The following is a 23,980-nucleotide window of genomic DNA, read 5'->3' on the forward strand; positions in this document are numbered from 1 at the left end:
CATGTCTTCCATTTGCCTTCATATCCATATCTAATCTCATTTCAATTATCCATGACAGCATATAACCTGCACACATTAAAATAGTCTCCTACCTTTAATCTGAAATCCTTCAGTATTCTATTCCTAAACACTTCATATGCATCATGGCATATTCTGATAAGGTTCTTTGATATCATTGAAATAACACTGTGACATATTTAAGTCACTTTCTCTAACCAAAAATGGTCTAATTTCTTATGAAGAATACCTGTTTCCATCATATTATCGACAAATTATTGGGGTACTCACGATAAACTAATGTAAGTTGATTAATTTTGAAGACACAATGCCTTATCTGTTCATCAAATGAAAGCAATCTACAATACATATTATCTAACAATTTTATTGATTCTCTACGAAACTTATCGTTTTCCTTTAGTCATGGGGATTATGTTGTTTCTGGTTTGCCATCAGCAGCTGTGGTTAGTCTCCATGGTTCACCGATAGCCATCGAGACATTGCCGGGAATGTCGCTCTCTGCTGCTGTCATCTTAGCTTGATTGACCCTGGACAGTTGGCCCATCTTCTCCTTAGAGACTCACGGCGGGCTTGAAGAATCAAATACACAGATGACATCAGCTGAAACATTATATCATAGTCAAAGCCTTCTAACATTAGTACGTCATTAATAGTCAAGTTTAATATAGGCTTTTCTTCTTAAATTAGGCAGACCTCCAAAATGTCTACCGTAGCCTTAATTTCTTATATTCACTACAGTAATCGGGAGATAGTGGGTTCGAGCCCCATTGTCGGCAGCCCTGAAGATGGTTTTCCGTGGTTTCCTATTTTCACACCAGGCAAATGCTGGGGCTGTACCTTAATTAAGGCCATGGCCGCTTCCTTCCAATTCCTAGGCCTTTCCTATCCCATCGTTGCCATAAGACATACCTATGTTGGAAAAAAAAAAGAATTGATCTTTATAACTGTTGCGTTAGATCGAATTTCTCTTTTGAGCTAAGGCCTAGTCTTTGCCCTCTTCTTAGCGTTTGGCTTATTCAACTTTTGCTGTATCTTACGTATTTGATGAAAATATTTTATTAATGACGTTGCATTTATATGTAGTTTTCTTATATAAATGTATCTAAGTTCTTCTTTCTTTACTTCTGTATAATTCTCAGTGTTATATGGCGTGGCTTGCTTCTTGATTGATTGCGTCCGCTTTCTAGAAGTGTCTGTTCATTTGTAAATTTTTATAGTGTTAGTGTTAACAATTCGATCTCTGTTATGCACTACCATCATGATTGTGACCATTTCGTCTTTGCGTGAAACCGTATTTCTTTGATATTTTATAACTTTATGCGTTGTATTTAATTTCATTACCGGTAATCGCGTGCAAATCGACTCCACCAAATTACTCTTAGAACAATGAAATGGCACAGTATTAGTGCCTTTTCTTTGCTAGTTTATTTGTCAGTTCATTGCCTTCTACTCCTACATGTGTGGGGATCCATTGTAAAGTGATGTTTCTCTTTAAAGTTTTTGTGTTGGTAGATGTTTAATTTCATGTATTTTTGATTAATGGGGTATTTGAGGATATTGCTTGTATGGCAGCTAGTGAATCTGTAAGACTGCTTTCTTCAAATTAATTGACTTTATAAATCAGATTTTATGGGGTTAGATAGATGGCTTCCATTTCTCCATCAAAGTTGTTTTGATATCTACCTACTGGAGCATATTGTGAGAAGAATTGGCAGAAAACTCCAGTGCCTGCTCCTCTGTCATCTATATGTGAGCCATCTGTGAAGACTCTTAACCACTGATCTTCAGGATTTTCTTCGTTTAGCATACGAAGTGCTGAGCTTCTCAGCATTACTGGAATACCATCTCTTTTTTTAAGATTATATGGGAGAGATAGGTTGATTTGTATTGAGGTGTAATCCAATGTGACCGAGCTCAATAGCTGCAGTCGCTTAAGTGTGGCCAGTATCCAGTATTTGGGAGATAGTGGGTTCGAACCACACTGTCGGCAGCCCTGAAGATGGTTTTCCGTGGTTTCCCATTTTCACACCAGGCAAATGCTGGGGCTGTACCTTAATTAAGGCCCCGGCCGCTTCCTTCCCAGTCCTAGCCCTTTCCTGTCCCATCGTCACCGTAAGATGCATCTTTGTTGGTGCGACGTAAAGCCAAAAAAAAAAAAATGAAAATCCAATGGGTTTATTGGTTCAGGGGTGATTTCAATTTCGGATGGTATACTTAGTGCTTTTAAAATATTTCTACTAGCTCACCTGTACCTTCTCCAAAACGAGGTGTGCAATTGATGTTCTGAAGTACATACTGGGGCTGACAAATGTAGCCTATATAGCGATTCCAACAGTGCTCAGAAAGTGGTTTTTGAACAATAAGTTCACTAGTTTTTTAAATGGAATGTCTATTAACATGTTTGAAAGAAGAGCTTAGTACAACCTTTTATTGGGAAAGTGAACGTCTGTGTATTAACTAGCTAAGAAATCTCCTTACGTTCATTGTACGGTAGAGTCTTGGTATTTCAAGCCTCGATAATTTGATGTTCCCCTAAATCCAAGCTGAAAAATTGGAACTAATAGACATTAAATCTTCAGTTTTCAGTGTGCGAGTGCCTTACACGAGGCGATAGCTGAACATAACGCATGGGAGACTGACCTTGAACGCAGTCTGGCAACTGGCAGTGGAGTGATTAAAAGGTGATAAACAGCTGGAAATTGCAGATTCCTCTATCATAGAAATGATGAGTGCACTGTGTATGAGCTATAGCGAGGGGCACACTGTGCTAGAGGCAGCTATACGTTATGTCGAACAACAGCCCGAGGCGACCCCAATGGACAACCTGTTGTTTAGCTGCTGGGAAACAGTGCAGTTCGTTAAGACAGAAGACACTTGACAGTTTCTAAAAATGTTTCAAAGTGTATGTTTTTGTGTTCATCACTATTGAAATACTGTAGGTCCTAAAATGTTTACAGAAAACATTTTTTTTACTTTCAAAAGACTTTTGACACTTTCTTTTTTTGTAAAGCAGTTTGTATGTTTTAGGTTTCTGAACTACTGTGCTAAATAATAATGGTATGTGGCCTTCGAAGAGGCCTGGTGCAGGTCTTTCGAGCTGTCGTGAACTGGAATTCAGGACAGGTTGAAGACTTGGGTTCAAATAACAAGATTGGCAAAGCTTAAGTTACTTATATTCTAAAAACCTTAACAATTCACACAGTTTTACACTTCTGATACCATTTAACTTCAAAGTCTCTTTTCAAGTCTTTACAATACCTACAGTGTTATTTCCCACTAGTTAGATACTTAGCTCGGGGACTTTGCAGATCTTCGTTCTTCTTTCTTCTCTCTTCTGCGCTGGCGTCCCTTGGAACCCTCTGCTGCTGCGCGGTGAGTCGGAACCTCCCCAATTAAAGAATGATTGCTGGTCTGTTTTCTGAGTGAGCTACTGAAATTCTACCACTCAACTGTATATTGGTGTGGGTGGAAACCCTGTGACTGTTCACTGACGAAGTCACACTTAAATTCAAGAGCCTGCTACTGCTCTGACTTGCTAATACTTTAAGCTAACTCTACTGCACACACTTGTAGCTCTATTAAGTTCCACCAGCACTCTTAAAAAGCCTCCCTGGCCAGCTGTCCGACAGCTCTTGCACGGACAGCATCTCCGACTGACATGCGAAAGGAGACCCCTGTTTACCAAAAATCCCAGTTTATATATATCATTATCTCTTCCTCTAGAAAAGTCCACTTGGTTACCTCTCACCACAACTACCCATATAGTAACACTGTTCTCTGATTGGTTCCTTCGTATGGAATCCTCCTGTCACGTTACGACTTTGCATGTTCCAGAACATTTTCGAAACTTGTTTTGTGTTCCTCACTAGGCGTACATGACACCATTATCGTACATTTCCACTATTATTACTTGACCTATGTCCTCGGACCATATGAACTACGCTTCTTCCGCTCTCAAATGTACACAACATGTCTTTTGTAAGATTGCCTCACTACCAGACTTGCTACAAACTCCAACTCAATGTAGAATGTTCCAGACCTCTACTTTTAAAATGTTCTTTCTTTTACTTTACATTATTTGTCCCCAACACCGTTATTTATGAATTATACAGGTTCTCTTATAATGTCCCTTTATATTACATGTATTCCATATACCTACTGCTCCTCACATCACAGGCTTTGTACCTTGGAGGTCACGGATTCGAATGCCGTTGGAGTCCGTTCGTTTGCTCCTTCATATGCAGGAGGCACGTCGCGAACCCCCTTCACGACGGAGATGACGCCGTTTAGGCAACCTGCGCGTCTATAAGAATGGGTCCCTACGTGTGATGAATTCTAATGATGAAGATGGCACGCACGCGTGTGCGCGCGCACACACACACGAGCCATCGGAATTAATCAGTGAAGGTTAAAATCCCCGACCTGGCCGGGAATTGAACCGGGACCCTCTGGACGAAAGGCCAGCACGTTAACCATTTAGCCGGACAACTACTGTGTTGTAATGTTTAACATAAATACATCTTTTGTGAACAAGTTTTTTTATAGTTTGAGGTAGTCTCTGTTCCATCTATTTCATATTACTGAGATCTATTATATTTGTAATCAAAGACTCACAAATTGTAAATTTTTTTAAAAAATCACAAGTGTAAGTGTGCTGTCTCTCTCTCTCTCATTTTTTTCCTTTCCTCTAATAGGTGAATTTTTGATGTACTTGAAAACTTAGTCTTTTCAAAGATCTCTTATTTAAGTTTATAAAAGACCTTATATTTAAGTATCATTAAAATTAGGCTACTAGAAATGTTGGTAGATTTTATAGTGTACTTCCTGTACTAATTGTTGTATGTTTTTGTTTCAGTGCCCGGTGGAGGTCGAGTGATATTATTAAAGGACTTGTAGGTTATACACTGAATATGAAATATGCTAAAATATGCACATTTCCTTGGTACTGGATACAGAGAGTCAGTTTCATTCAGTTACTGCACATCTGTTGATATTGTGCAGATGTTTTGTAGTAGAGTACAAATATGAGAAGTGTGCTGAACTGTTTCTAACTGGTTGAAAGTAGTTGGCTATTTCTTGCATTGACACACTCAGTTGAATTTGGATTACTTTTTTGCATTTTTGGTTTAGACTACTTTTTGAACAGATTTTTCTCATTTTCTGTGTCTGTCAAAGAGAGTATTGGCTTCTATTTATTGTCTTTTTCCCATCATTATGTTTCTCGTCTGAAAGTAGCCATGAGAAATGATATTCTTAGTTTACATTGAGAAAAACGTGTAGGAGAGTCAAATAACTGCATTAGCCAGTTGATAATTTAGGTTGCACATGAAGGCAGATGACATTGTGTCTGGTATGAAATTTATTTTCATTTGAATCTCACAACAGTTAGTCTGAAGCACACACAACAAAAGGCCACACACCTCAACCTGTACTGAGAGGTAAGTCTCATATAACCTATGCCATCTAACTAACACATTCTGTCATTCAATTCATTAATTTAATTTTATCTAATTTATTCAGGTTAACTTCATGGGCACTGCAATGAATTGCAAATGTTATACCAGACACAATGCATCTGTGTTAACCACATCTTCATGTGCCATCCTGACAATGTCCAACAACATTTCAGCATGATTTAACAAGCACCACGAGAGCATCTCATTTTATTACCTTGATTGATGATGAAACAACATCTAACAGTTCTCCGTCAGCTAATGGTTATTTACAGCGTTGTCCGATGGCTTGCATATGACTAACACCACTCAAATAGATTTGGTGATGAACTACGGGATGAACTTTTACCAGTTCCCATTTACTATTGAATTATTTATGATTAGATGTTCTGTGTATATAAATTAATACTTGAAATATTCTCAATGATGAGCATACTCAGGAAGTTAGAACCTAGTTTATTTTCAAATTTAATCATAATTTCATCCCAGTTTTTTAATGTCAATTTGTATATATTTGTTTCATTTCTTTTATGTCAATTGTGTGCATGTACATTTGTTTAGTTATTAGATGTTTTACATTAAGGTTGAAGATAGCCAGCCCTGACCGAAACTAGTCCCTAATTAATTAATGTAATTTAGAATATTACATATTATAGTATTGAAAGGTGGACCATTACTACATTAATTTAATAATTATAAGTCCATTTCATCTATTTTAACATCAGTTTGAATACATTTATCAAGCAGGTTGGCTTTACAGTGAAGGCCCTGCAGGTATACGCTTGCATTGGTAGAATCTGGGGTTAAAACTTCACTGTTGGCAGCTCTGAAGATTTTCTGTGGTTTCGCATTTTTGCACAAGGCAAATGCCGAGACTGCACTTTAAACAAAACCATGGCCGTTACTGTCCTAGCTTTTGTCTTCTCCCATCTCAACACCAATGAAAACTTGTATTTGTTGGTGCATAGTTAACACTTTCCGCTTGTGTGTCGATCTGAGGTCGACAGCCGTCACTTAACATTAGAGCTTGTGTGTCGACCCTGAGTCGACACATTGTTTCGCCGCTCATTGCTAGGTTACCTGGCAAGCTAGGACTTTCGTACTTCGTTTTGTAAGTGCTGGTCCCTTCCGGAAACCAAAAAAAATAAAATAAATAGTGTTTTGGTTTCTCTTTGCTCGGCAAAATTGCTCCGATTCCTTGACAATGGAAAGCAGTCGCGTGAAGCAACATGGCAGCTCACAGTCTGACTGAAGCTGAGATTCTCGAGTCTATTTCGGCTGATTTTGTTGATAGTGACCACGAAAGTGACGAAAATTTTGAATCTGGCGATGAAAGTGATGTATCCATTAGTGATTCAAGTGATGATATCGATATCGGCGTCGCAAGAAATCATAGAGGAGGCGATAGTATTATGACTCGTCCCGGTCCCAGTCATACAGTGCTGACTTCAAATATACCTTGGAGATTGTGGAGAACTGGTGATGCAGGATTACCCAAATTTCCTTACAGGTTAGTCGCTGGATTCATAACTTGTGGCAATAGACCTAAAATAGAACTAGAGTACTGGCAGCTATTTTTTACTGATCAGTTGCTAACCTCTATTGTCCATGAGACGAACAAATTTGCTGAAATGAAAATACAGCAAAATACTCCACTTCAGAAGAGATCTATCTGGTTTTCTTGGAAAGCTGTGACTTTAGAAGAGCTGAAGGCATTTATTGGTGTAATTATCAACATGGGGATGAACAGTAAGGCAGAAATGCAGGATTATTTTAGTGAAGACTGGTTGGATAAGCAGGTGTTCTACAAAGATGTGTTCTGTAGAGACATATTTCTACAGATATTCTGGAATCTCCATCTTTTTCCCCTGATGCTGATTGGGCAGGCCCACAATCTAGAGGTTCGAAGGTCAGAAATATAGTGTCGTACCTGGACACGAAATTCAGGGAACACTTCATTCCAGGAAAGAATCTGAGTGTTGATGAAAGCACAGTAGGCTTCAAAGGTCGTGTCGTGTTCAAGTGTTACAATAAGCAGAAACCAACAAAGTGGGGACTCCGTATTTATGTACTGTCAGACTCAAGTACCGGATACGTATGTGCTATTGAACCATATTATGGTTCAGTAACTACACAATCACTTGTTAGGCAAGATTTACCCTTCACTTGCAGGATAGTTATTCATTTGGTTACAAAAGTTTTGCAAGCCACCAACGAAACTGGGTTTCATGCCTTTACAGACCGGTTCTATACCAGTTACGACCTTGCAGCTGAGCTACTGAAACTAAAGGTCCATATTACAGGCACTGTAATAGTAAATAGGAGAGGTCTGCCATTACAAATGAGGAAAGCCGCAGCAAAGGGAATGAAACAACATGACATTATTGCACTCCGAACAGGTAACACTTCTTGCTTGGTTTGGAAGGACAAGCGAATTATTGCTATGCTGTCCACTTTCTATGACAATTCCACTCAGCCTGTGCAAAGAATAAGATGTCAAGGTGCCAAGGAAATTGTAGAGAAACCTACCGTCGTATGTGCTTATAATCAACAATTCATGGGGGGGGGGGCGTTGATCTTTCTGACCATTATGCTAGCTCATACCCATTCACACGTAAATCAGTGAAGTGGTGGAGAAAAATGTGTTCTTCTGGCTTCTGGAGATCACAATAGTGAATGCCTTCCTACTCTTCAAAGAAGGTAACAATGGAATCACCCATCTTAAGTTCAGGAAAAACTTGGTAAAACAACTTGTAGGAAATGTGCGGAATACACAGAGCAGGAAAAGGGGAAGACCTTCCTCAACAGATGAAGAAGTGAGGCTGAATGGCAAGCTACACCTGCTGTACCCCCATTCCGAAGGAAAAACTAAGGATTGCAAGGTTTGCAGTGACAGGAAAGATGTTGGAGGGAGGAGAGAGACAGTCCGTAAAACCTGTGAGAAGCAACCAGGGCTCCATCCAGGCATTTGCTTTGAACGCTTCCACACACTCAAGACATACCGTTAAGAAAGTGAAAAACATTATTTTGAGCATTGTAAATACCATAAATTAATTAATTTTTTAGTTCCTTCCTGTATATATTGTTACAACCAGTACTTAATACAAGGTTTTAAAATATGAAGAATGCTGACAGAAATAAATACGAGTGGGGAGAAATCAGGACTTACAAATAATTTGAGTGGAAAGGGTTAAATAATAAAATAAATACACTCATGAGCTATTGTATTAGAGATAGCTGTCGTGGTAGGGAAATGGCACTGTGGTAACTCGGCGAATGTAAGAGGAGGGTCTCGCATGTAACGGCAAGGACATCAGACCTTGTACGGTTTGTATTAGTAACAGTTGACTGCTAGATCTATAAGGCATGAAACCTTAGCACATTTGATCGTGGCGAGATTGTCATTGCCAGACGAATGGGCTACTCAATCTCTGAAGTTGTGCAGGCACCGAGCTTTCCAACGGCCACTGTATCAAGAGTGTACCGTGAGCACGTGGATTCGGGTCAACTGTCATAGTGTATGACGTGTGGATCGTTTTATAAGTTTCATTTCCGTATTGATTGGATACACGTATATGAACAAGAAAGATATTCCACCTATCAATACTATTTATTATAAATCAGACTAACATCAGTACCGGTTTTGACTGTATACAGTCATCATCAGCTGATAGATCACAATATTACATGCATTAGGCATTGGTATGTGTTACAAAGATGTCTAATGGGGTTGTGGGTTAGATGTTATCGTCATATCATTTGCGATTACGTGGGGTTAAAATTGTTTCTGAGTTTAAAAATGGTAGTAAAAGGCTTAATTAGATGAAAATAAATTGTATATAAACATTAAACACATTAAAAACACATGAAACACATATATATACCTATATAAAACACTAGGTGAATTTAAACACATTAAAACATTGGAAACATGTATGTAAAAAACATTTCCCTAGACCACTATGCCAATCCTAATTACAATATTAATGTCATTACGGAGAAAACCAGTATAATTTTTAATAAAGCTATTCCCGCCCTAAAAATGATTACCTCAAAATAGTAAATAAACAGAACACAGCATGCCCCAGAAGACCAACAAATGACAAGCGCAACTTCACCCCTACCCCCACAATAGCCACCCCCCTACCCCTCCATCCATACCCCTCACCGCAGCGAACATAAGTCCCAGATGTACACGCAACAGTGCGCAACAAGCTCCTAAACAGACGTTCCTCAACCACAACAACAACAACAACAACAACAACAACAACAGTAAGTACCTATCTACTTCCACACACAACTTCAGGCATTCCTTCAAACTCACACTGTACTCATACTAGTTTATCTTTCACAGGTAACTACAGCTTCAATACACGGATACAGACAAGAGGGAGGTCACCACTAAAAACTTATATTCACCAAATTTAAAAATCAAGATTATAATCCACCTCAAAATTCATCAAAACACATCAACAGCTGAGCTACATATCATCTCTACCCACAATACTTGACCATCCAATGACTTTGGTTTCGTCACAAGCATATATGAACACATTACTTAGTCAAATAGAACATCCTCAAGAACTGTTTACGAGCTCGAAATCAATTAACATAACATAGGCGTACAAGACTCAAACGAGGAAGCCTGAAGAAAGAACATTGCAAGACATGAACTTTTAAATTCAACAAGTGTTTTTTACATACACATTTCCAATGTTTTAATGTGTTTAAATTCACCAAGTATTTTATATATATGTTTCATATGTTTTTAATGTGTTTAATGTATATGTACAATTTATTTTAGTCTAATTAAGCTTTTTGCTACCATTTTTCAGAAACAATTTTAACCCCACGTAATCGCAGATGATATGACGATAACATCTTACCCACAACCCCATTAGACATCCGGATGCGCTAATGGATGACGACATCTGTGTAACACATACCACTGCCTAATGCATGTAATATTGTGATCTATCAGCTGATGATGACTGTATACAGTTGAAACCAGTACTGATGTTAGTCTGATTTATAATAAATAGTATTGATAGGTGGAATATCTTTCTTGTCCGTATGCGTGACGTGTGGATGTCGGGTCGCCGTCAGCTAGCTTGGACCATTAGAGCAGATAGACAGACCACAGTGCAGCAGATCGCTCGTCAATTCAGTGCTGGACAACGAAGACATGTGAACAGCTTTACCATCCAGAAACATCTCGTCTCCAAGGGTACAGAAGCAAGTGTCCCACGAGGGTACCTATGCTCAGCAACCGTCACAAGGTACAACGCCTGACATGGGCAGAGCAACACCGCCATGAGACGCTCAAATCATGGAAAAAGGTCTCTGGACAGATGAGTCAAGGTACCAGTTGGTATACACCAATGGCTGGGTACAAGTGCATCATCAACCTAATGATGGTATGGATTCTTGTTGCCAGCAGGGTACAGTTCAGGCCAGTGATGTTTGTATCCTTGTATGGGGACTGTTCTTGCGGGATGAGATGGTACCCCTGGTACATATGACAACGTCCCTCACCGGCGAACGTTACAGGAACCTGTTGGCAGATCGTATTCATCCCTTTATATTTCTCTGGCGCCCTGCAGGCAACCTGTACCTACAGCAAGGCAATGCTCCAGCCCGTTGCTCCCAAATTGTGGCTGACTGGTTCGATGAAGATCTCTGCCTGGCCCCCAAGGAGTCCTGATCTCAATCCCATTGAAGCTCATTTGGGATGCTGTTGAGAGGAATGTACGTGCCATGCAACTTGTTCCAACCAATCTTCGTGGGTTATGGGAGGCTATGCAGCGATCATCAATCAGTATAGCCCGCCCATGCTTTCGGTGTTTTGTGGAGTACATGCCAAGCCTCATTGCCGCTGTCATCAAGGTAAAGGGGGTGCTACATGCTACTAGCTGGTATCTCTAATTCAGTTGCTCATGGATATATATTCCAGTTATAAACATTAGAAATTGCCAATAAATAATGTACATTTTTATCTTCCCCTTTTAAATAGTTTCGGGACATGATAGCCGAGTAGCATAGTCAATGATCAAGTGAGCTTGCCTGGAGATAGCAGTAGCAGAGTATTAATATTTTCAAACTTCTTGCTGAATTATGAGGTGCGGAGAATTTTGAGAACAAGGGAAAGGTCCTCAACTGTTTGTGTTTAACAGTTGCGTATTGACTGGTTCTGTTTATTCAGATATAAGTAACCTGAACACTAAAATGGAAATACCATGTGCCATAGGGTTGGTATCATTGATTCCCTTGTGGATGGAGGCTGTAGAATAACACCCATGGTATAATCTGCCTGTTGTAAGAGGCGACTAAAAGGGGCTCAGGGGCTCTTGACTTGGGAGTGTGGGTTGGCGACCACAGGGCTGTCAGCTGAGTCCTGGCATTGCTTCCACATACTTGTGTCAGACTCCTCACTTTCATCTATCTTATCTGGCTTCCCTTGGTCATCTCTTGTTCATTTGTGACCCCGACGGTATTACAGCACTTGAGACCTAGGGAGTCTTTCATTTTCACGCCCTTCATGGCTCTTGTCTTTCTTTGGCCGATACCATCATTTTTTGAAATGTCGGATCCCTTCCATTTTTCTCTCTTTTTTTACAATGCTTGGTTAGTGGTTAGTGGTACATAGAGGATGTTGCCTAGTTGTACTTCCTCTTAAAACAATAAACACCACCACCATCACCTACTGTCATTGATTGGCCTCTTTATTGAAGCAAATTTGCATTTCTTCGCCAGTAATAGTAACAGTGTACAACGTTTATGGCCTTTATTGCCATGAGCTTGAAATTTTAGTTGTCTTTCTCTCTTTCTTTCTTTCTTTCTTGTAGGAGATACGAATGTGTGGGAAATCTTGTGGGACTCGTTAACCACTTGTTCATGATTCTGTCACATACCTTATGTAGAACTGGTGTGGAGTTACGGAATTCACTTGCACTGTGTGCAGGAAGACCGAGTGAGATGGCTGCAGGGTTTGGGCCACATAGCTGAGAGAGGGTAGGTGGCAATCCTGCTGATGGTTTCCCATTTTTAGACCAGGCAAATGCTGGGATTGTGCCTTAATTAAGACCACTGTTTCTTCCTTCCCTGTTTTATTCCATTGCCACCATAAGATCAGTCTGAGTGGGTGTGATGTAAAACCAATAGCAAAAATAAAAATGTGCAAATGCATCTTCTGAGGGATTAATGCTATAATTAAATGCTGAAGCTTTTGTGTGTGATGAAGTTATCCCTCACCCCTCACCCTCTTCAATAGGATATGGAGGGAAGGAGAATGGTATTGGCATACAGGATTGGATAGCTATAGACCAGTCTGCCTAACAAGTGATCTGTGTAAGCTTGTAGAGGATTGGTGAGTGATGACTTGGAAGGGAGACACTTTCTAGGTAAATGCCACTGTGCTTTTCTTAACTACTGAGCGTCTGATCAGACTGGAATGTGTTATTCAGGAGGTCTGGTTGCCACCTTTTTTGAACTTGGGTGCTTAGTAACATGATGCCTACCTTACCCCAATTGTCCTAGGTAATTTGCAGACATTTAGGTCGTGCGGTTATGATCTCGTAGCTGTGAAGGTTTTTTCTGTTGATGTAAAATTAATTTTGTTTTGTAAGTTTGCATTTAGTCCTCCTAACAATACTGGCTGGCAAAAATAATATATGGTAGATCACTTTTTAAATATTAAATGGGAATCGCCAACATACAGAGGCGGCTTCCATATAGAAAGATTTTATGAGCTAAGAAATGTGTTTCAACAATTTTTTAGAGTTGAGTAATTATCATTGCAACTCAATGTCCTACTTTTCGACCCAAAATGGTAGGTGCTGATTTCATTGCTCTCGCAGGCATTAAAACCTTTCATCATCATCATCATCATCATCATTGTGCAGTTCCAGTTTCCCAGGTACTGTTAATGAGCCTCTTCCACTTCTTCCTGTCCATATACAACTTGTCATGAAGAACATCATCCACTGTCCAACCTCTGGTAACTAGATCAACCTTCATCATGTCCATCCATCGGGTTTTAGGTCTTCCTGCAGGTCTTTTCCCCTCCACCTGTCTTTCCAAATTTATTCTGGCTGTTCTTGTAGGCTCCATCCTCATCACATGCCCATACTGCCATAGTTTGAATGTGCTGATTCGGTCTAATAGGGATGTCTTTATTCCGGCTTCTTTCCTCACCTCCTCATTTCTTAACTTATCCATCTTGGTCTTCTGGATGGTGGATCTAAGAAATTTCATCTCTGATGCAGTCTTGATGAATCTCTTTTTGTGAGGGTGCACGCTTCAATATCATGTTAGTGTGTATTTTACAGATATGCTTTTAGTGTTTTAATTTACATTGTATTTGCTATGTGTTTGACAGACTGAAAAGCCTTTGCTACATTTAACTAAGTCAACACTGGAAAACATGGCTTCATTTTTAACAAATCAATATCATACGTCAATACTAGTATGAAATAGTTGTTAAATATCATCAGTTCGGCTGATTTTGGAATCATGTCATCCCATAAAAGTGTTCTTACTTGTTGGTAGAATTCTGATCCCTTCTGCACTCTGTTTGTAATTTCCTTTCCGACCAAATTATCACTGAAGATTTCACTTCCAAGGCAAGGAAAACTATCCACACACTCTAGCTGGTGGTCTCCTAGTTTCACACTTGTTGGACACCCTTCTCTGTTGACTGCCATCACCACTGTCTTGGTCTCACTGATGTTGAGGTTATATTCCTGGAACTGGAATTTCCATATGAGTCTGGTTTGTACTTCCTCTTCTCTTTCACCCCAAATCATGATATCAGCAAAGGCCACTGCATTCAGTTCACCTAACTTTCCCTTGGCGTTCTTTATTATATTGTCCATAAGAGTGATAAACAGTAGTGGGGACAATGCACTTCCTTGCTGAACTCCACTCTTGGTCTCAAACCATGATGATCGACCTTCCCCAATTTGTACACAGCTAGTACAGTCTTTGTACATCATCTGAATTTTCCTTACCAGTTCTTCAGGCACATTTCTTTTCCTCAGGCACTCCCAGATCTTATCTCTTATAACACTATCATAGGCCTTTTCTATATCCAGGAATACAAGACCAGGTTGTTGACTTTCTCCGAATACTTTTTCATCAGCATGCGGCTGCAAAAAAATTAGATCCATTGTTGATCTGTTATTTCTGAATCCATAGATAGATAAATAGATAGATAGATAATGCCTTTATTGGTGGCGAAGTTAGGGCTCAAGGCCCTCTCTTACACTTAACCACTAGATGAGTATACATATACATAACATATAATTTCGAATACAAATAAAACAAATAATACTAATAGCAATAATAATAATAATAATAATAATAATAATAATAATAATAATAATGAAAGAATCCTTAATTTTAAAATACACAAAATAACGTACACTTAAATTATGTAACTGCAGTAATCCATTCATTCATCCCATTCATTCCTTCATTCACTCAACAATTATCCAGCAAGTCAGCGGGATCTACCCAGCAAATGCTCCCGGCAAGCCACTTTAAACTTGCGATGCGAAGGATTTTCTCTAATGTTCGCAGGTAGCGAATTCCATGACCTAGACACAGAGATTATGAAGGAGCGGTTGTACACAGCAGTACGGTTTATAGGTATGGCAAGAGAGGAACCAGATCTTGTATTGTGTTCATGATAGGACGAGAGGTAAGAAAAAGATGAAGACAGATAGTCGGGAGTATTAGTGGAAAGAACTTTGTGCAGAAGCGATAGCATGTGAAGTTCACAGCGCTGGTGCACTCGAAGCCACGGCAGCTCCTTATAATAAGGTGATATATGAGCATCATATCGCAGATTAAAGATATATCTTATGCAGCTGTTCAGGCTCCGGTCCAGTTTCTTGTTACTGTCCCAGGTTATTCCAGTCAACACAGTGTCACAGTAGTCAAATATAGGTAGTATAAGAGAGCGAATTATTTGTACTTTAAGTCGAACAGAGAATATATTAGCGAACCGTTTCAGGGGATATAAGCTTTTATGTACTTTATTGCATGTGCTTATCACCTGTTGAGTCCAGTTTAGAGTCTCAGTCATGATAATTCCTAAGTTGGTCACTGAAGTAGAGTAGGGTATGATTTTATTGTTTAAAATTATTGGGGGGATGTTCTGTTGCTTGAGGGAATAAAGGTTTTTACTGGTACCGATAATAATAACTTGAGTCTTATTTGGATTCATTAATAAACTGTTTTTATTTGCATAGTCACTAAGATGTTGGTCAGAATTTATTTTAGTAATTGCAGTATCAATATCACTCGGTTTTGAATGATAGTAAATCTGTATATCATCCGCGTACACTTGCAATTTGCAGAATTTAAGAGCTTTTGATATATCATTAATTTGGATGATAAATAGCAGTGGTCCAAGAACCGACCCCTGAGGGATGCCGAGGGTCTTCCTTTGCCATCCTGAACTCAAATTTCCAACTGTTTTGCTCCTCCTCTAACTGTGGTTCAGTGATGGTTTGCAATCTCCTTTCTATTTCTATTTTTAGCCCATGAGACAGCAGTATTATTCCTCTATTTGGTGGGTTTCCATCTGCTGCCTTTTTTAAATGGGAATTATAATGCCCTTGCTCCAATCTACAGGTATTTTGTTGTCTGTCCATACGGCATTTAGTACTCTGTGCAGCCATTGTATACTCTGGATGCCTGCTGCCTTTATCATGTCTGCATTCACTTCATCTGCACCTGAAGATTTCCTTTAGGCATAGATTTTAAGGCTGTCTCAGTTTCTGTCCAGGTGATGGAAGGTTCCTCATTGTAGGCTTGGATTTCCGGTTCTGTATTTTGTTCTTGCACTGGTCTATTGAGTAGGTGGTCAAAATGGTTCTTCAGGACTTCTCTCATGTCACTTTCTGTCCTAACCAGATTTCCATTTTCATCTTCAAGTGCCTTTATGGTATTCATTGGTTTCATTTTACCTCTGATAATACTATACAGTAGCTTCTTGTTGCATCTGCTGTTTTCCTCCAGTTTCTGAGTGAATATATTCCATGCCCTGGTCTTTTCTTCTGTAAATATTCTTTTAACACCCAGTTTCTTGTTTCAGTATAATTGTTCGAGGTTTCTGATCTATGCCTCGTCTCTAGTAAGATCTGGTTTGTTTTTCTCCCGATCCCTTTCTTTCCGCAAGAGATTTCTTTCCCTGATTGCTGCTCTCACTCTTTAATTCCACCAAGGTGTTTCCTTCTCCCTTATTTTCATGCTTGTCTTTCCACAGACTATAGTTGTTTCCTTAACCAATGTATTTCTGGATCAATCTGCCCCTCCATTTTTCCTTTCATTTCTTGATAACAGGGTTTTTATCCGGTTCTGATACTCAGTTCTCTTATCTGTTTTCTGGAGTTCCCATACTTTGATTTTTGCATTTTCCTGTTCTGTACTTTTGGCACATGGAAGTTTCTCAGGTCCGCTATTAATAGACGGTGGTCATTGTCAAGACTCTCGCTGGGTATTACTATGACATCTGTTACCATTCTGCTCCTTTCTTCATCTGAGATGACATAATCAATTACAGTTTTTTTTTAAAGTTCATCCCAGCTGTATCGTGTTATCTTATGGCTCTTTCTCTTCTTGAACCAACTATTTTTCACCTCCAACCCATTCCTCATACAGAAGTCAAGGAGATGTTTACCTTCTATGTTTCTCCCACCATATCCACAATGTCCCATTACGTTCTCATATCCTGTTCTATCTGTCCCAATCTGTGCATTCAGATCTCCTATAATGATTACTCTCTCTTTACTAACAACTTCTTCCCAATCATCAAGAAACTGGTTCGTATCCCCTTAACAACATCCAGTTTGAGGTGCATACACCTGTACCAAAGTTTTTCTTTCCCTAAATGCACAGTCATCTTTATTATTCTCTCACTAACATACTGAATGTCAGCAACTCTTTCTAGATCTTTACTTATGATGAAACCAACACCATTCCTCATCTCTTTGTCATTTCCATTTCAGTACAGTGTATACTGTTTTCTTAATTTCTTCATTCGTTTCCCTCCCCGTTTGGTTTCACTCAGCCCCAGTATCATTAATTTCCTCCTTTCCATGAGGTCTACTAGTTCTTCACATTTTCCTGTGAGACTGAGTAAGTTGATAGTCCCAATCCGTATTAGTCTCCTCCGGGATTTTTACAATTATGCAAGACACTGTCTATCGTCAGGCCATAAATTATCACCCCTGACATGAGTCTGCTCATGCTGGTGTCTTAATTTAGTTGATAAATGTGTTCCGAGGCTCTTATGTGTTTTGAAAGCAACTACAAATAAGCTCTTTTACTGGCTTGCTAGGCCTAACGTAATTGAGGATTTTCTTTTTGAGGTTTACTCCCGTAGCCTTTGAGGATCCCTCCTCATCCCACAAGGCAGTGGGTTCCATCTGTACTACCCCCAGAGGAATGGGTTGCCTCCTCCGCCAGCTCCACCGTACCAAATCATATTCTCTGCTTTTGCTGCCATTGTGGTCTTAACTCGTTACCCTGAGCTGGGAACCTTTACCAGATGTTACACACCGAGTCAGTGTGCTCTGGGACTCACATAGGCAGGCGTGCCACTCCCTAGGCAGGGCTGCCTCTAAGAGAGTCCCTACCTGTTACTATTAAAGTTTACCTTTAAGGGGAGTTATAAATGACCATTTTGTTGGAAAATCATAATTTTTGAATTTTATGCCAAAACATTATTTGGAATTTGCTGATTAATTTGGTGTGTGATTTCTTAAATTTGCTTGATTAGAAGTATATTTAATTTAATTAGTTGCACAGAGCATTTTCAGGATTTCATAAACCATTTTTCAGTAAACACTTATTATCTCAAGAACCGTTAGGTTTAGAAGGCTGTGGTTTGATTTAAATTCTAGTGGAAAAATTGCTGCATAAGTTGTTGGGACTGGCATAACAATTGTGTTTTTGTTTACGTTGTGTGTGCTATATTCTTGGTATTTACTTTACAAAGATGAAAAATGAGAGTATCCTCATAATTCAATACAATAAATATTCCGTCATTAGACAGAGTAAACAAATTCAAACATGTTTCGGCTCGTTTGAGCCATCTTCAGTGAAAAATGAGGGGAGTTTGAAATAATTTACATAATATAAGTTGAAAAAATGCTAAAAAACATACTGTAGGAGCAAATGAAAAAACAAACATAAGAGAGCCTAGACGGAAACAAAATTACCACAAATATACAATATTTACATCAATATGCAGAGCAAAAAACAACTCACTGCGACAAAAATCAGTGAAAAGGTGTTAATTTAAAATAATAATTCAAACTAAAAACTGTGTTAAGCTAAGAAAACAAAGGAATGAAAAAATAAATGATGCAGATGGAAATGAACAATAGTAGCACATGGTGAGGGGGTGGACCTCATAGTTTACAAAATATTGTTTAGTAACAATAACAAAACAGTTGAAATCACTGTCGAAAATCATCCTTGTAGAAACCCATCACTAAATTGGTCAGGAGGGGAGCAGGAGCAAACATTTTTGAGAAACCAAGCCTGATATAACGTGCAGGCGAAAAGCCTGTGACAAGGAAAAAACACCAATGAAATTTAAAGCTTTAGAAACAGCAGCATTCTCAATATATTCTCAATCTAGCGGTCCCTTTCTTGATTATTGTTTCATAATGTTGGCTGGTGTCTTGCCTTATTATAAAGGGTCGGAAGGGCCGCGATATAAAATTGAGAAGCTGTGTTAGGTAGGAGACAGATGCATAATAAACTGTGAGTGATCTAGCGGAAACCGTCAATGAAGTTCTTATCTGACAGTTTCCACTAGACCGCTAGATTGAGAATATATTGAGAATGCTTCTGTTTCTAAAGCTTTAAATTTCATTGGTGTTTTTTCCTTGTCACAGGCTTTTCGTCTGCACGTCATATCAGGCTTGGTTTCTCAAAAATGTTTGCTCCCGCTCCCCTCCTGACCAATTTAATGTGATGGGTTTCTACAAGGATGATTTTTGACAGTGATTTCAACCTGTTTTGTTATTGTTACTAAACAATATTTTGTAAACTATGAGGTCCACCCCCTCACCATGTGCTACTATTGTTCATTTCCATCTGCATCATTTATTTTTTCATTCCTTTGTTTTCTTAGCTTAACACAGTTTTTAGTTTCAATTATTATTTTAAATTAACACCTTTTCACTGATTTTCGTCGCAGTGAGTTGTTTTTTCTCCGCATATTGATGTAAATATTGTATATTTGTGGTAATTTTGTTTCCGTCTAGGCTCTCTTTTGTTTGTTTTTTTATTTGCTCCTACATTATGTTTTTTAGTATTTTTTCAACTTATATTATGTAAATTATTTCAAACTCCCCTCATTTTTCACTGAAGATGGCTCAAACGAGCCGAAATATGTTTGAATTTGTTTACTCCGTCTAATGACGGAATATTTATTGTATTGAATTAGGAGGATACTCTCATTTCTCACCTTTGTAAAGTGAAAACCGTCAATACGGAATGATTCTAATATCTTGTAATAATATTCTTGGTATAACGTGCATATTTATTTCATTCTTTGTGTTGATCTGTTATTGATCTTGAGTACATTTTTTATCATGACAAGAGCTAGCTAGTTGCTTTACATCGCACTGACACAGATAGGTCTTACGGCGATGATGGGACAAGGAAGGGCTAGGAGTGGGAAGGAAGCGGCCGTGGCCTTAATTAAGGTACAGCCCCAGCATTTGCCTGGTGTGAAAATGGGAAACTACAGAAAACCATTTTCAGGGCTGCCGATAGTGGGGTTCGAACCTACTATCTCCCGAATACTGGATACTGGCCGCACTTAAGCGGCTGCAGCTATCGAGCTCGGTAATGACAAGAGCAAAAGGGTTCGTCTGCTATACAATGCCATAAATCAACTATCAGAATACTATGGTCAAGCGAGCAGAAGCAATGAAACTAACCTAGATGATATGAAAAAGGCTGTGTGGGCACCCTTTTTCCATAAAACATCAGCAGATGACAAGCCAATCCACAATCTTTGTTCTGGCGAGTGGTGTAAATACAAAAAAACTGAGGCAGCTGGAACTTTAGATAAGTTTACCCACAAGAAATCTATACCTGAGGCTGTTATGTTGGCTATAAATCCAGTTTAAAGAGATTTGGCAAATCCAGATCTACTGAAGAAATTCTGACAGGGAAAACACAAATATGAATGAGTCATTCAATGATGTAGTCTGGACAAGAGTACCTAAAAATGTATTTTTGGGCTACCATACATTGAAGCTTGGTGTGTGTGATGCCGCTGTCACATTTAATGATGGCAATACTGGTAGACTGAAAGTCTTGGAGGAGCTGGATGTGAAGACTAGTTGGAATACACGAGCCATACTGAAGGAACTGGACAAGGAGCGAGTCGACAAGGCATATCTACAGGCCTAAAAATGTCCAAGGAAGCAAGATCTTCACAGAGGAAGAAGAGGATACACTCGGACATTGTAGGAGATGATGAAGACTACACAGTTGGTGATTTTTTACTGTTGTTTCCATTGAAAAATGAGTTACTATCTAAATTAATTTTTAATTGCAATTTCTGAAAAAAAGTTTTCAGACAAATGACCCATTATCTCCGGATCTAGAGGAGATAGACTCTTGATGTTTTCACTGTTCATGTATAATACTCTTGTAATACCATACCTCTAGAATCATAGAGATAACTTGTATATTTGAAGAAAAATTTGCAAACATTAGACAAAAAGAATACATACATACATACATTATCATTATAGACTGTTATGCCTTTCAGCGTTGTCTGCAAGCCTCTGTGAATTTACTAAACGTCACCACAATCCTCGATTTACAACTAGTGTTGTGGCCTCATTTAGTTCTTTACCTCTTATCTTTTAATCGTTAGAAACTGAGTCTAACCATCATCGTCTTGGTCTACCTCTACTTCTCTTACCCTTCATAACAGAGTCCATTATTCTCCTAGGTAACCTATCCTCCTCCATTCACCTCACATGACCCCGCCACCGAAGCCGGTTTATACGTACAGCTTCATCCATCGAGTTCATTCCTAAATTGGCCTTTATCTTCTCATTCCGAGTACCCTCCTGCCATTGTTCCCACCTGTTTGTACCAGCAATCATTCTTGCTACTTTCTTGTCTGTTACTTCTAACTTATGAATAAGATATCCTGAGTCCACCCAGCTTTCGCTCCCGTAAAGCAAAGTTGGTCTGAAAACAGACCGATGTAAAGATAGTTTCGTCTGGGAGCTGACTTCCTTCTTACAGAATACTGCTGATCGCAACTGCGAGCTCACTGCATTAGCTTTACGACACCTTGATTCAACCTCACTTACTATATTACCATCCTGGGAGAACACACAACCTAAATACCTAAATTGAAATTATCGACCTGTTCTAGCTTTGTATCATCAATCTGACATTCAATTCTGTTGAATTTCTTACCTACTGACATCAATTTAGTCTTCGAGAGGCTAATTTTCATACCATACTCATTGCACCTATTTTCAAGTTCCAAGATATTAGACTGCAGTCTTTCGGCACAATTTGCCATTAAGACCAAGTCATCAGCATAGGCCAGACTGCTTACTACATTTCCACCTAACTGAATCCCTCCCTGCCATTTTATACCTTTCAGCAGATGATCCATGTAAACTACGAACAACAAAGGTGAAAGATTACAGCCTTGTCTAACCCCTGTAAGTACCCTGCACCAAGAACTCATTCTACCATCAATTCTCAACATAAATACCTCTGATTTTAATAATCTACCTTTAATTCCATAGTCCCCCAGTATGGCGAACATCTTTTCCCTCGGTACCCTGTCATATGCTTTCTCTAGATCTACGAAACATAAACACAACTGCCTATTCCTCTCATAGCATTTTTCAATTACCTGGCACATACTGAAAATCTGATCCTGACAGCCTCTTTGTGGTCTGAAATCACACTGGTTTTCATCCAACTTCCTCTCAACGACTGATCGTACTCTTCCTTCCAAGATGCCAGTGAATACTTTGCCTGGTATACTAATCAATGAGATACCTCGATAGTTGTTGCAATCCTTCCTGTTCCCTTGCTTATAGATAGGTGCAATTACTGCTTTTGTCCAATCTGAAGGTACCTTACCAACACTCCATGCTAATTTTACTACTCTATGAAGCCATTTCATCCCTGCCTTCCCACTATATTTCACCATTTCAGGTCTCATTTCATCTATTCCTGCTGCTTTTTGACACTGGAGTTTATTTACTATTCTTTCCACTTCCTCAAGCATAATTGCACCAACATCATTTTCCTCCTCCCCATGAGCTTGGCTGTTTGCAACACCACCAGGATGATTTCCTTTTACATTGAGAAGATGTTCAAAATATTCCCTCCACCTTTCCAGTGATTCTCTGGGATCTATTATGAGTTCAGCTGAATTACTCAAAACACTTTTCATTTCCTTTTTCCCTCCCTTCCTAAGATTCTTTATTACTGTCCAGAAAGGTTTCCCTGCTGCTTGATCTAGCCTTTCCAGGTTATAACCAAAATCTTCCCACGAATTCTTTTTGGATTCAACAACTGTTTGTTTCGCTCTGTTTCTTTCATCTATGTACAAATTCCTGTCTGCCTCGGCCCTTGTTTGGAGCCATTGCTGATAAGCCTTCTTTCTACGTTTACAAGCTGCTCTCACTTCATCATTCCACCAAGATGTTTGCCTTTTCCCATCTTTACACACAGTTGTTCCTTAGGCATTCCCTTGCTGTTTCTAGTCCAGCATCCCTGTATGCCACCCATTCACTTTCTATATTCTGAACCTGCTTACTGTCTACTGTTCGAAACTTCTCACTGATCATATCCATGTACTTCTGTCTAATTTCCTCGTTCTGTAGATTTTCCACCCTTATTAGTTTGCAGACAGATTTCACTTTCTCTACCCTAGGCCTAGAGATACTTAGTTCACTATAGATCAGATAGTGGTCTGTATCATCGAAAAATCCCCAGAAAACTTGTACATTCCTAACAGATTTCCTGAATTCGAAGTTGGTTAAGATATAGTCTATTATGGATCTGGTACCCCTAGCCTCCCATGTGTAGTGGTGAATAACCTTATGCTTGAAGAATATATTCGTAACTGCTAAACCCATACTAGCACAGAAGTCCAACAAACGCTTCCCATTCCCATTAGCTTCCATATCTTCCCCACATTTACCAATCACGCTTTTGTATCCTTCAGTTCTATTCCCAACTCTCATTGATATCGCCCATTAGCACTATTCTATCCTTGCTGTTGACCCTGACCACGATGTCACTCAATGCTTCATAAAACTTGTAACTTCATCCTGATCTGCACCTTCACATGGTGAATACACTGAGACAATTCTAGTCCTAATTCCTCCAAATGACAAATCTACCCACATCATTCGCTCATTTACGTGCCTAACAAAAACTATGTTGCGTGCAATGGTATTCCTGATAAATAGCCCTACCCCAGA

The 23,980-nt window shown here is 39.2% G+C and overlaps 1 protein-coding gene across 2 annotated transcripts in view; it reads left to right on the top strand.

Annotated features, from left to right (window-relative positions):
- The window catches only part of LOC136879024 (cyclin-dependent kinase 11B), an 84,266-nt gene that overhangs the window by 43,317 nt on the left and 16,969 nt on the right, over positions 1-23,980 (top strand). The window contains exon 3 of one of the 2 annotated variants that reach the window (XM_067152745.2): positions 4,874-4,910. The exons of the other annotated variant lie outside the window; for it this stretch is intronic. Coding sequence (XP_067008846.1) covers positions 4,874-4,910 — 37 coding nt within the window. The remainder of the gene's footprint in view (positions 1-4,873; positions 4,911-23,980) is intronic. 2 annotated transcript variants of the gene reach the window in all.

This window comes from Anabrus simplex, chromosome 8, assembly GCF_040414725.1.
Source record: "Anabrus simplex isolate iqAnaSimp1 chromosome 8, ASM4041472v1, whole genome shotgun sequence".
NCBI classification, from domain to species: Eukaryota; Metazoa; Arthropoda; class Insecta; order Orthoptera; family Tettigoniidae; genus Anabrus; species Anabrus simplex.